The 14,050-nt window shown below is 38.8% G+C and overlaps 1 protein-coding gene across 6 annotated transcripts in view; it reads left to right on the top strand.

Annotated features, from left to right (window-relative positions):
• Positions 1-14,050, top strand: part of LIN52 (lin-52 DREAM MuvB core complex component) — a 107,211-nt gene that overhangs the window by 1,852 nt on the left and 91,309 nt on the right. For all 6 annotated transcript variants that reach the window (XM_026519533.4, XM_057318489.1, XM_044391345.3 and 3 more), the window contains exons 2-5: positions 4,007-4,081; positions 5,509-5,546; positions 10,684-10,750; positions 12,067-12,150. In XM_026519533.4, the coding sequence (XP_026375318.1) occupies positions 4,007-4,081; positions 5,509-5,546; positions 10,684-10,750; positions 12,067-12,150 (264 nt within the window). The remainder of the gene's footprint in view (positions 1-4,006; positions 4,082-5,508; positions 5,547-10,683; positions 10,751-12,066; positions 12,151-14,050) is intronic.

Below are 14,050 nucleotides of genomic sequence, written 5' to 3'. Positions count from 1 at the left end.
GCGAGAGAGGGAACACAAGCAGGGGGAGTGGGAGAGGAAGAAGCAGGCTCATAGCGGAGGAGCCTGATGTGGGGCTGGATCCCATAACGCCGGGATCATGCCCTGAGCCGAAGGCAGACGCTTAATGACTGCGCCACCCAGTCGCCCCAGTCTTAAGTTTTTTAAGCACAGGTGCATACCATATAAGAAATTATGGGTGTTGAGAGTCAAAAGAGATTCCCTGGGGTGCCTGTTGGCTCAGTCAATTAGGCAGCCAACTCTTGATTTCTGCTTAGGTCATGATCTCAGGTTCCTGGGATTGAGCCACACATGGGGTCCCATGCTCAGTGGGGAGTCGGCTTGAGAATTCTCTCTGTGCCCCTGCTCTCTCTCTCTCTCTCAAATAAATAAGTCTTTTTTAAAAGAGAGAGATCGATTCCTTCTCCTGCCTGGGTGCTCTCTTAAAATGTGTTTTTTTCTTGCCAGAAAAAAAAAAGGACATTTAAAAAGTTGGCTAAGGGAATGGGGAGTTACTGTTTGATGAGTAGAGAATTTCAGTTTGGGATGGTGAAAATATTCAGGAGATGGATGGTAATGATGGTTACACAGCAGTGTGAATGCTTTTAATACCACTGAACCATACCCTTAAAAATGGTTGAAGTGGTAAATTTTGTTATGTATGTCTTACCAGAATTTTTTAAAAATCAGCCAAGTGATAGAAGTAATTGCTATTAAAATTTTTAGTTTATTACTAAGTTGTTTTTATATTTATAAGTTTTGCAGATTTTAGAGGTATGTTCCTTGTATTTGATTTTTTCCTGTCTTCTCTATTTCTTTTCCTTTTTGGGCTAGGAAAAATATTGGAAACATTTTTTTTTCCTTTGGTCTTCTAGTCACCTCCGTACTCACTATATTGCACACTTGATTTTTTAAAAAGGTTTTATTCATTTATTTGAGAGAAAGAGTGAGAGAGAGCATGCACGAGCAGAGGAGGAGGGCAGAGAGAGAGGGAGAAGCAGACTCCCCGCTGAGCAGGGAGCCCAGCTTGGGTCTTCATGCCAGGACCCTGGGATCATGACCTGAGCCAAAGACAGACGCTTAATCGACTGAGACACTCAAGCGCCCCTGCTTGGGATTTCTTTAAAAAGGAGAACATTGAAATTACTTAATGTATGAGAGTAATGCTCATAGCAGAGTCCTGAGTTATGCCCCATACTGTGGTATCATAAGGCAACCGTTGTTTGTTATCAGATCCTATTCTTGATAAGTTCACTTTTGTTATGGTTGAACTTCCCATCAGTAACATTCCTTAGGAGTTTGAAAGTTGGCATTTTGTGTATTACACACAGCTTTTCTTTGTTATCATTTTTGGATGCTTTAGTTAAGGCAATTTATTGGGGTTGAGTTCTTTACCAATTAGAATGCTCCCTGCTCCCAGAAATTCCCTTCGAATATTTGGGGAAAAAATTGAGGTTAGAGAAAAACACATGTTGAAAAATTTTATGCATACATATATTTTCCAGGGAATGAGGTGATAGCTTTTTTTTTTTTTTTTAGATTTCCGGAGATGTGACTCACCCAGAAAGTGTTAAGAACCGCTGTTTAGATCATTAATTTATGCAGCTAGTTAGGATACTGAGCATACAATATGTACTCAACAAATGTTAATTGTTACTAATTTTGAGCACCTACTGTGTGCGGAGGCAAGAGTGGCAAAGAAATGGTGTCAAAGAATTAAGCAAGGGCTGGATTATGCATGATTTTTTTAGGGCATGGCCGATATACATTCATGAAATTCGCTGGGAAGAAGTCCCTTACTCTGAAGAGTGACACAAACGGATTGACATTTAAAAAAAAATAATCAGTTCTGGCGACTTTGTGAAGAATAGATTTGGGTAGAGAGGGGAAGAAATAAGGATAGAAGGAGGGTGAACTGTTCAGAGGCTTCTGAAGTAGCCTGGAAGAGAAGTGATGGTTCCTTGGTTAATTAATGTGGTTTCGTAGTGTATTTTAGAGATGGAAACTACTGGATTTACTAATGGATTGTAATGGAAGGTTGAAGGAAAGGGAGGCATGATGGATAGATGACCTCTGGGTTTTGATTTGAGAACTGGGGTTCATGGTGGTGCTATTTCCTGATATGGAGGTGGTTTTGAACGTAATTATTAGACTCAGAAAGGTTTTCACACATGTAAATGAAGAGAGATGTCAAGAGTTATCAGAGCTCTGGCAGAGAAGTTTGTTAAGTAGCCTCTTAATTATACCTCTGAAGTTCTGGGAAAGATTGAGACTGGAAATATAAATGTGAAATTATTGACATAAAAATGATGGTAAAGGCTGTGGGGCTAGATGAGATCTTAGGAGGCTTTAGGTAGACCTGGGGTGGGACCTGAGTGGGGGAAAGTAAGGAAGGAGTCGGGGAAGTAGGAGAAAAACCAGCATAGTGGTTTTACAGAAGCTGGAAGTGGAGTTTTTCTTTTTTCTCTCTCTCTTTTTTTAAAGATTTATGTATATATTATGGGGCGCCTGGGTGGCACAGCGGTTAAGCGTCTGCCTTTGGCTCAGGGCGTGATCCTGGCGTTATGGGATCGAGCCCCACATCAGGCTCCTCCGCTATGAGCCTGCTTCTTCCTCTCCCACTCCCTCTGCTTGTGTTCCCTCTCTCGCTGGCTGTCTCTATCTCTGTCGAATAAATAAATAAAATCTTAAAAAAAAAAAAGATTTATGTATGTATTAGAGAGAGGGGGAGAGCATGTGCGAGTTGGGGGTGGGCAGAGGGAGAGGAAAGTGAGAAAATCTCAAGCAGACTCCCCGTTGAGCATGGAAACTGATGTAGGGCTTGATCTCACAACCCAAGATCATGACCTGAGCCGAAACCAAGAGTCAGACGCTTAACTGACTGAGCCACCCAGGTGCCCTGGAAGTGGAGTTTTTCAAGGAGAGTGGTCAGTGTGTAAATGCTGCAAAGAAGTCACAGACAACAGAGAAGTGGCCACTGGATTTAGCAACATAGGTCATAGATGACCTTGATCACAGCACTTTCCATGTATGCGGGAACAGAAGCCTGATTGTCTTGGGTTAAGGAGAGAATGTAAGGTGAGGAAGTGAAGACATCAGGATAGACAACTCAAGAATTTTGTAATGAAGGAGGAATATGGAGGTAATGGGGTCATGGAAGAGTTTTTTTTTTTTTTTTCAAAGAAGGGGAATTCTAGAGCAGACTTATTTGCTGTTGAGTATGAGGCAGTGGAGAAGGTAGAAATTGATTGTGCAAGAGGGATTATTCAAGATAATGTCTTTGACAAAGCAAGAGAATGACCTCCAGAGCTCTGCAGAGGAGTTCGTCTTAATTGGGGAAAAGTCTAAGAGTATGAGTGAAGATGCGGGTGGGTTTGTTGATATTTATTTTTCCTAACATCCCACTAAAACATTGCTCCCATTTTAGAGATCAGAGAAGTGAAGTTTGATGAAGGAGAATGATTTATTTGTATAATATCATGCCCCAGCAGTATCAGTGGTATAGAACTCAGATTTCTGGAGCACCTGGGTGGCTTAGTCAGTTAAGCGTCTGCCTTCAGCTCAGGTCATGATCCCAGAATATGCTTCTCCCCCTGCCCCTCACCCAGCTCATGCTCTCTGTTTCTCTTTCAGATAAATAAAATCTTAAAAAAAAAAAATCTTAAAAAAAAACCCAAACAACTCATGGGGCACCTGGGTGGCTCAGTTGTTGGGCATCTGCCTTCAGCTCAGGTCATGGATCCCAGCGTCCTGGGATCGAGCCCCACATCGGGCTCCCTGCTTGGCGGGAAGCCTGCTTCTTCTCCCTCTGCTCCTGCTTGTGTTCCCTCTCTTGCTGTCTCTATCTCTGTCAAATAAATAAATAAAATCTTTAAAAAAACAACAACAACAGATATCTAGACTTCCAAGTGAATGTTCCAGTTTGTTGTGTTCTTTGAGACTGAAATGTTGTAAAATATAAATTAATGTGTTTTGTGTCTTCTTGACTCATCTGGGTGTTTTGTTCTAGGGACAGATCTGGAAGCATCTTTGCTAAGTTTTGAAAAACTTGACCGTGCCTCACCAGACCTTTGGCCAGAACAATGTAAGTTTTTGGTTTCTTGATATCAGAATCAATACAGGAGAACCCAGTGCTACTTTAAGAGAGACACTTTAGAAGTTCTCATTTAACTGTAATGGTTAAAATTTTGATTTTGCTCCACAGGGAAGAGACTGAATTCTGTGGTCTGATGTTAAGAATAGCTGTTTGATAGTTTAACTTTTTCAGGACATAGTGTGAGTCAGGAAATGATAGAGAGCCTTAAAAAAAATGAATCTGCAATAAATTCAGACAGTACAGAGATACATAAAGTAGTAGTTCCTCAACCTCCTTTGGTCACTCTTGTAAACTCACAATTAATAGTTTGGTACAAATCCTTTTGGCCTTTTTTATGATTACATAGGTAAACAAATAAATATGTATTTTTAAAGTATACAGCAGGGTTTTTTGGGTTTGTTTGGGTTTTTGTTTTATTTTTGGTTTTGGTTTTTTTTTTTTTTTTTTGGTATAATGATGGGGTCATGTGTACATGGTTAAGCTAACGTAGCTTAGTTTATTCTACCTAGTAATTTATTAATGGATCTTTCTATGTTAGTAGGTGTAGATCTACTTCATTCTCCTAAAGTATTTCGTTATAATAGATAAACTGTAGTTTGTATATTCCTACCCTATATGGAAACCTTAGATCCACTGTTTGATACTACAAACAACTTAACATGTATCTTTGTGCACAAGGGAGAGGATGGCTGAGTGTGAGAGTGCCCATTTACCCACATACTAGCCAATATGGGGGAGAGGGGCAGGGGGAGAGGGGGAGAGAGAATCCCAGGAAGACTGCACACTGAGCACAGACCCGGATGGGGTGTGGCGGGGAGGGGTGCTCAGTCTCAAGACTCTGAGATCATGATCTGAGCCAAAACCGAAAGTCAGACGCTCAACTGACTGAGCCACCAGGTGCCCCTGGATGGTACTGATTTTTATTATTTTTAGTTCATATTTCTTTATTAGTGAGATTGAACAGTATTTTATTTTTAAATATCTGCTTTTTATCTTTCTGTTTTCTAATGTGATTCTTCCCATGAGGCATTTAAATAAACAGTTATCCAATTGTCAGTCCATGACAGGACAGCATACCTAAAAAAGAAATTTGAACTTCCTGGTAAGAGATAGTGTATCTCTCCATTCTCCCAACCAGCTAACTCCTGTCCTTGCAAGTTTGGTTGAGGCATTTTCTCTGAGAAGCTTTTCCTGCCCCCTCAGTCTGACCTAGATTTCCCTTTTTTTTTCTTCCCATAGCACCTAGTATCTTTCTTGGAGCACTTAACCAGTTTTATAGTTACTGAGTTATTCTTTCTCCTCTTCCAGACTATAAGCTCCTTGAAGACAAGGCTGTTTTCTTCTTATCCTTTGGATCCTCTATGTCTGGGGAACTAAAATGTTTATTGAATAAATAATGTGTTTTTTCTTTTCAGTACCAGGTGTTGCTGAATTTGCAGCTTCCTTTAAAAGTGTAAGTAATGTTTCACTTACCTAATGAAGTTTATCCAGTGTTTTGCTCCTTAATAAAAGCTCAAATAATCTCCTATTACTTTATTTTCAAGGAAAATGTCATAGGCTTCCAATCAGTTTGTAACTACAGCCCTGGAAATCTGTGTATATTATCATCATGTTGATGATAATGTCTTCCTCTGTCAGATGTTCTGTTTTGGCATTTTGACCTTTGTCTTTTAGCCTCTTTTCTCAGCTTGAAAGCTTTTAAGGTAAAGCAGTTGAAATCTTTAATGTAACACCAGTATTCTTTTTTGCCCAAACCATGATTTTGAAGCTTTTCTCTTTTGTTTATGGGATGCATTATGACCTTATCTTACACCTCCCTATGGGATTTTGAAATTTCTCAGTGGTTCATCAAAAAGCAAAGGAAGACATCCATTAGAGCCACAACCTTTGTACTTTCAGGGCAGCAGGCACTGTGCTTGATGCTCTCCATATATTCTCTTTTGTTCCCACAACCCAGAGAATGTGATTATAGTATCACCTAGCACTTTTTTTTTTTTATAATGATTTTTTATTTTATTATGTTAGTCACCATACAGTACATCCCCGGTTTCCGATGTAAGGCTCGATGATTCATTAGTTGTGTATAACACCCAGTGCACCATGCAATACGTGCCCTCCTTACTACCCATCACCGGCCTATCCCATTCCCCCACCCCCCTCCCCTCTGAGGCCCTCAGTTTGTTTCTCATAGTCCATAGTCTCTCATGTTTCATTTCCCCTTCTGATTACCCCCCCTTTCTTTATCCCTTTCTTCCCCTATGATCATCCTAGTTCTTATGTTCCATAGATGAGAGAAATCATATGATAGTTGTCTTTCTCTGCTTGACTTATTTCACTTAGCATTATCTCCTCCAGTGCCGTCCATGTTGTAGCAAATGTTGAGAACTCGTTCTTTCTGATAGCTGAGTAATATTCCATTGTATATATGGACCACAACTTCTTTTTTTTTTTTTTTAAAGATTTTATTTATTTATTCGACAGAGATAGAGACAGCCAGTGAGAGAGGGAACACAAGCAGGGGAGTGGGAGAGGAAGAAGCAGGCCCACAGCGGAAGAGCCTGATGTGGGGCTCGATCCCATAACGCCGGGATCACGCCCCGAGCCGAAGGCAGACGCCCAACCACTGTGCCACCCAGGCGCCCCATGGACCACAACTTCTTAATCCAGTCATCTGTTGAAGGGCATCTCGGCTCCTTCCACGATTTAGCTATTGTGGACATTGCTGCTATGAACATTGGGGTGCATATGGCCCTTCTCTTACTAAGTATCACCTAGCACTTACTTAGTGCTTACCATATGCCTGGCACCATTCTGGGTACTTTATGTATATTATTTAATCTTCACAAAACCATGTGGGGTATACGTACTATTACTATCCCAATTTTATAGATGAGGAAATGGGCACAGAGAGAGAGGTTAAGTAGGTTACCCAAGGTTATAAGCTATAAGTGGCAGAACCAGGCTTTGAATCCACTGATCTGATTACTAGCATCCATACTCTTAACACCATATGCAGAAGAATTTAAGTCCAGTGTTAAAAGCACTAACTGAAAGAGAACCTTGGAAATTACTTGCCCAAGTTCTAGTGAGTGACAGACCAGTATTTGAATGCAGATTTTATCTATTACAGAGCTCATGCTCTATCTAGTAAACCATGTCATTGGGGATTTGTAATATAACTCTCACTTTTTAAGTGAAGCGTGGTAGTTTTAAATGTTTTTAAGGTAGTTTTAAATTTTTTAAACTTTGTTTTTAAGCAAACTGTAGAGGGGCGCCTGGGTGGCTTAGTCGGTTAAGTGTCTGCCTTTGCCTCAGGTCATGATTCCGGGGTCCTGGGATTGAGCCCTGCATCGGGCTCCTTGCTCAGCAGAGAGCCTGCTTCTCCATCTCCTGCTTGTACCCGCTTTCTCTGTGTCAAATAAATACATAAAGTCTTAAAAAAATAAAATAAAATAAAATAAATTGTAGAACTCCTCATTGTCTGTATAGGGAAGAGCCACTGCAACAATGAAAGTTCAAGAACCTTCTGTACCTTGCTATGTGCTTAGTATTTTCTACTTATTATTAGAGTTATAAGTGCTGAATTAAATATTAATGCCCCCCCTAGGGGCGCCTGGGCGGCTCAGTTGGTTGAGTATCTGACTCTTGATTTTGTCTCAGGTCATGATCTTGGGGTCGTGGGATTGAGCCCTTCATTGGGCTACTCACTGTACTTGTCCCTCTCGCTCTGCTTCTCCCCCCACTCGTTCTCTCTCTCAAACAAATAAATAAAATCGTTAAAAAATAAACAAATAAAATTTAAAAAAATATATTAAGGCCCTGTGGCTTTCTGGTTCCTTGAGAGTATCTGTTCAGAGGTAGTTTAGACTTAATAGCCTCCCATTTAATCAAAAACTAGGGTTGTATGAAAGCTGGCCTGAGCTCATTTAGCATTCAGTGAGGCCTAAGCATGAAGAGTTCAGAACGGTATGGGGCTTTGGAGTCAGATTCACTTAGATTTGTGTCCTGAATCTGCTACTTCACTGTCTGTGACCTGAACAAGTTTCCTAACAATTTTGAGCTTTAGTGTTCTCATCTCAAACTATCTCATAGGATTCTTAGTGTAAAATGCCATCATGCATGTAAAATACTTTGCATAGTACCTAGGACATAATAAACAGTACCAGTAGCTAGTAGTATTAGATCAGCTTTTGTCTAATAGATTGAGTACAAAGTACCTAACTTAATTTTCTTACATTCTCATTCATACTTACTTTTCAGTTTAGTTAATTATATTTGGTAACAACTAAATATTTTGAGTTGTAAATAGAAATAAGAGGTTTTAAAAAAAAACTTTTATTAAAATATGTTGTTTTTTGAAAATATGATTGTCTATCTGCCCTTTTTCCCTAGAAGTATGCACATTCATATTAAGTTTTGTTTCTAGGGGTTAGGGTCATCCCGACCCCAGGTTTAAATCTGGTATTGTCTGTTTCCCTACTGGTGGGTAAAAATGGCAAATTTGACCAATGGCCTTCCAGGAAAGGTAGTATAGAGTAGTCGTTTCTGAACTCAGACTTCCTGGGTTTGAATCTTGGCTCCAATAGCTATGTGTCCAGAGGCAAGTGATTTATAATCTTCCTGTACATCAGTTTTTTTCACTTGTAAAATGAGGATAATAATACCTGCTTCATAGGGTTGATTTGGAAATTAACACGATGCATCAGTCACATAGTACCAAGCAAATGTTAATTAAAAAGAAAAAGAAAAAAGACTCAAAGCTGAAATAATGTTTCTCAACCATACCCCTGCCTGCACAACAGAATCATCAGTGTGCAGTTTTGGAGCTTTTAAAAAATACCTATGTAATGGTTGTAGCTTGGCAGGTGAGGCTGGACCTGTGAACCCTGCAGTGGGTGTTCATTTAGCTTCACGTTGTCTTGTTCATGTGGATAGTGACGTAGCATTCTGCTGCCATTCTTACCTGTGGAAAAGGAGGGAGGTCCACTAGCATGAGAAGTGTTTGGATCTTTTTTAGTTAAGTTTGGTAGTTTTCAACTTTGTTTTTAAACGAACTGTAGAACTCTTCATTGTCTGTAAAGAAAAGAGCCACTGCAACAATGAAAATTCAAGAACATTCTGTGCTAAACACAGTTTGCGGTGTTCTGTTACCTTTTTTGTATATTTAGGATGCTAAAATGTTTTTGAACTTAAATTGGCGGTATTACATTAAAAAAATACATATGTAATGTCCCTTGCTCTGTTCTCTCCACTGGGCCCTCCTTCCACCTCCAGTAATCTGAATCAGTGCATCTGGAGTGTGGCCAGGTCATCTGTATTTTTTTGTTCCATAGAAGATTCTCATGTGCAACTAGAATTGAAAACTGTTGCCCAAAGTTATTCCAAGAATGGGCTCTCTTTCATATTTTGTAAGTTCACTTTTCAGAAATGAGAGGATAACTTAAAATTCTGAAGTTTTCTAAAATGCCTACAATAAAATGAAATTTGAAGTGATGATCACCACAGTCTTCTCACAAATTGAGGACTTCCTCTTTTTAAAAATTTGAAGTATAGTCGATGTATGTTAGTTTCAGGTGTACGACATAGTGAATCAACAATTATATATATTACATTATTATTGACTATATTCCCCATGCTGTACTTTTCATTTCTGTGACTTATTTCCTTTATAACTGAAAGTTTGTACCTCTTAATCCCTCTTCACCTATTTTGCCCATCCCCCCCAACACAACCACTAGTTTGTTCTCTGTATTCATGAGTCTGTTTCTGTTTTTTATTTGTTCATTTGTTTTGTTTTCAGATTCCACATATAAGTAAAATCATATGCCATTTGTCTTTCTTTGTCTGACTTATTTCCACTTAGCATAATACCCTTTAGGTCCATTCATGTTGTCATGGATGGCAAGATTTCATTTTTTTTTTTTTTTAAGATTTTATTGATCTTAGAGATAGTGAAAGCGAGTGGGGTGGGCAGAGGGAGAGAATCTTCAAGCAGATTCCCTGCCGAGCACAGAGCCTGACATGGGGCTCAGTCCCAAGATAAAGACCTGAGCCAAAACTAAGAGCCAGCTGCTCAACTGACTGAGCCACCCAGGTGCCCCAAGATTTCATTCTTTTTAATGGCTGACTAATATTCCTGTGTGTGGTGTGTGTGTGTGTGTGTGTGTGTGTGCGCGCGCGCGCAGAGGGAGAGAAACATCTTTCTATGAATCTTTCCCTCTGCCAGAGAATGTTACTTCCTGATTGTCTCAAACAGTTCAGTTGGAGGCTTTTACCAGAACTGAATTTCAAGTGATTTCTTTCATTGCTTTACTAACCTCTTATCCATGAAATAGTAATAGTGGTCAGATCTTTCTTCTAAGATCATTTCTCTGAGACCAGCTGTAAAAATGAGCAGAATTACTTTGCAAGGTGACTATCTGTAGGTCATATCTGAACCTAGAGAAATCTGGGTTTTTGAAACTATAATTTACCAGTATTTTCAAACAACCTGAAGACTGTGTGACAAGCTACTTTTCTGTAAGAAGGGAGATTATGGTTTCTTTACATTTTGTATGTATCTGAGTGGATATATTCTTGTATTCTGACAGCCTATTACTAGTTCTCCACCCAAGTGGATGGCTGAAATAGAACGTGATGACATTGACATGTTGAAAGGTAAGCAATGCTGGCGACCTCTGACTTTTAACCTGACATTTATGTTCCTCTACAAACCACCTTTCCAGTTTTCTCTCGCTGTTCCCTTACAAGTATTTGCTGCAGTCAGACCACCTACTTAACCAAGCTGATTCATGGTTCTTCATGTCTGAATGCTTGTCTCTACTTTTCCATATGTATAAATCCCTTCAATTCAGGACCCACTCATAATGATTTCTTCTCCTGCTAAATTCCTTTAATATTAACTTTATTTGGTATAATGCTGTAGTCGACAAAAGCTCTCACATAGATTTTTCCCATTTAATTCTCGTAAAGGTCATGTGAGTTAGGTATGATGATACCCAAGGTTCAGAGGTTAACTTAACCAAGGTTTATTAGAAAGAGTTAAAATTTAAACTGATCTTTTAAGTCTAGTCTCTTACCAGTCTAACACAAGTGCCTTATTTAGGATTTAGTGCTATATATTGTTGTCAGTACTATTAATTGATAACCCCTTAGTGGGTTAGGACCTGTCTTTTAGTTCTTTCTATCCCATCAGTTTCTCCTGTAAAGAATACTATAAGTAGTAAACACTGTTGTTTGATAAATGACTTGGAACTCAACCACAAAGTAGAAATTTAAATTAAAAAACATTAATTTTCCTTGATTTTGCTCTACTTTATTTAATTTTTATCATCTTTCCGGTGATAAGATTCATGATGGTTGTAAAGTAATAGACTGAAATTAAGGTAAAAATCTGGTATTCTTGAGCTATTTAAGCCGCTGAACAGATCACGAAAGTCTGCTTACACCAGATATGGATAATGAGTGTGGCATGATAAGTGGGAGAAAATAACACCTTTATTTGATTTCAGAAGTAATTCATTGTTCTGCATGAAATGCTTAAATGCAGATCCCCTCCTCCATCCATGGAAAAATTAAGTCTCAAGGGCATCTCAGCTTCATTGTTGTAATGTTCCAAACGGACATTTATATAACATCCCATCAGTGTGTATTTTCTAAGGAAACTTAAAATTTTTGGTATGGGATCATAGCCTTATGTTCCATACAAATTAACCTGGGCCTTAAACATAAGTTCATCTGAAGCATTTTGCAACAGTAGGAAAAATTCACTAGTGTGTGTGTGTGTGTGTGTGTGTGTGTGTGTGTGTGTGTTTAAGGGGCATGATTGGATTAGAAGAGATATGGGTCCATTTTCTACTTACTAGATAAGAATTAAGCTAAAAACTTTTATAACAAGGATTTCCAACCTGAATGAGTGGTTAACTAGAGAACAGTAGAAATATATGGTATTGAAATAAATGATTCTGTTTCAGAACTGGGGAGCCTCACCACAGCTAATTTGATGGAGAAGGTACGAGGCCTACAGAACTTGGCCTATCAGCTGGGGCTGGATGAGTGTGAGTACCCAGATCACATTTATTCAGGGTTGCATGTTGTGTATTTCATGATGAGTGCTAGCTATAATTCAGCAAGTATCTTTATTAGGCGTTGTGAAGGTAAGAAGTCACTGTAATCTAGAGTACCTTTTATGGTGTAGTATGCTGCAATAGTTACTGTTATTTTTCTCTGTATAGTGAAAGTATATTGGAAACCCTTTCAGTTAAAGTGATAGAGTGTCAAATCAAAGTATTTGATCTTAATCAAATACTTAATATACAGTCTTAAGAATACAGTCTTAATCAAAAGAGGGACCTTATTAGTTCACATAAATCAAAATTTCAGGAGTAGAAATAGCTTTGATATCTAGATGTTTGATTTTTAATGATGTCATTGGGATGTGCTCTTACTTTTGCTTTTGATTTGCATCTCAAGGCTCTTGCATTAGTCTTATTCTTTGAACTGGCACTGGGGAAGGTGGCCAAAGGAGCTTCAGTTTATGTGTCTTTAAATCTCATAATCCCAAAATAAAGAATGTCTTTTCTGAACATTCCAAAAGAAAGATCCTGGGGAGTACTCAGACTGTACCATCTTGACTCAAATACCTATCTTAGAACCGGTCCTTTAGCCAGTTAGCATGGTGGGCCAAGCCTGGGTCCAGGATGCAGACACAGATTAGAGGAGTTAGTCTGATTCAGATCCCAAGGAATGGGAGGAAGGATTGGTTCCCCAAAGGAAGGGCCATATAGCAGGCCAAGAACATAGTCTGCTGTCATGACTAATGTTTTAAAACTTCTCATTTATTCCTGTCTGCTCTCCGTTCTTTTAGTGTACATTTATTTCTTTATAGATTGTATTTCTTCCCATACTATATTCATTATAAAACTGGGAAAGGAGGGGCGCCTGGGTGGCACAGCGGTTAAGCGTCTGCCTTTGGCTCAGGGCGTGATCCTGGCGTTACAGGATCAAGCCCCGCATCGGGCTCCTCCGCTATGAGCCTGCTTCTTCCTCTCCCACTCCCCCTGCTTGTGTTCCCTCTCTCGCTGGCTGTCTCTATCTCTGTCGAATAAATAAATAAAATCTTTAAAAAAAAAAACTGGGAAAGGAATTATAGAAATTCTCACTTTGTAACTGAAAGAGAAACTCAACAAAAATACAGTCGGTAGAACTTGGTTCTCAATGGGTACTTCCTGACACCTTCATGAATCCACAATTGGGAGAAGCTACAGTAGCTTATAGTTTTCTTCAAACATGCAAATTTTGCACTGATTAAAACAATCCCCAAAACAGTTTCATAATGTTTCATAATGTAGAGCATATAGAGGATTTACTTGTTCACATTGTTGATTTAAATTCCTGCCAAATTCAATATTTCACTTTAAAATTTCATTTAAAACTTCTAATTTTTGACTAATAGTCATCACTTCCTTAGGCCTCCTTATCTTTTCTGTAGTTCCATCACTGTCATTAACAGTTGGCTTTCTTTTACCAAGAAAATATTTTTTAATCACTTTATGAATCAAGGAGCAGGAAACAACAGACTATGGTTGCTAGGTGGTCTGCTAGGTTCACTCATTGTTACCTAACTCTCCTCTGTGTTACTGGTAAATTATTTCTCATGATTAAAATTTGTGTGTTGGCAAAATCAATATTTACCATGTGTGTCACAGACCCCAAAGGTTTATAATGAAAAGGCAAACCTGTGATTATTAAATTCATGAATGCTAGGTTGGTATAATATAGAAGTTGATTCTGTTACTAGCTCTGGATAGTAAATGCTGTAATAATGATAATAACCCTTTATCTCTCTGTGTCAGTTTTTTTTAATAAAATAAATTTTTTGCTCATTATATCAAGATGCTGTATTGCCAAATGTATTTATCAACAGTATTATCTCTAGTTAGTTGTAGTTGAAATTGC

The sequence above is a fragment of the Ursus arctos genome, unplaced genomic scaffold (assembly GCF_023065955.2).
Source record: "Ursus arctos isolate Adak ecotype North America unplaced genomic scaffold, UrsArc2.0 scaffold_25, whole genome shotgun sequence".
NCBI classification, from domain to species: domain Eukaryota; kingdom Metazoa; phylum Chordata; class Mammalia; order Carnivora; family Ursidae; genus Ursus; species Ursus arctos.
Note: the sequence above shows the minus strand (reverse complement) of the source record. Positions and strands in the feature narration are given on the sequence as shown.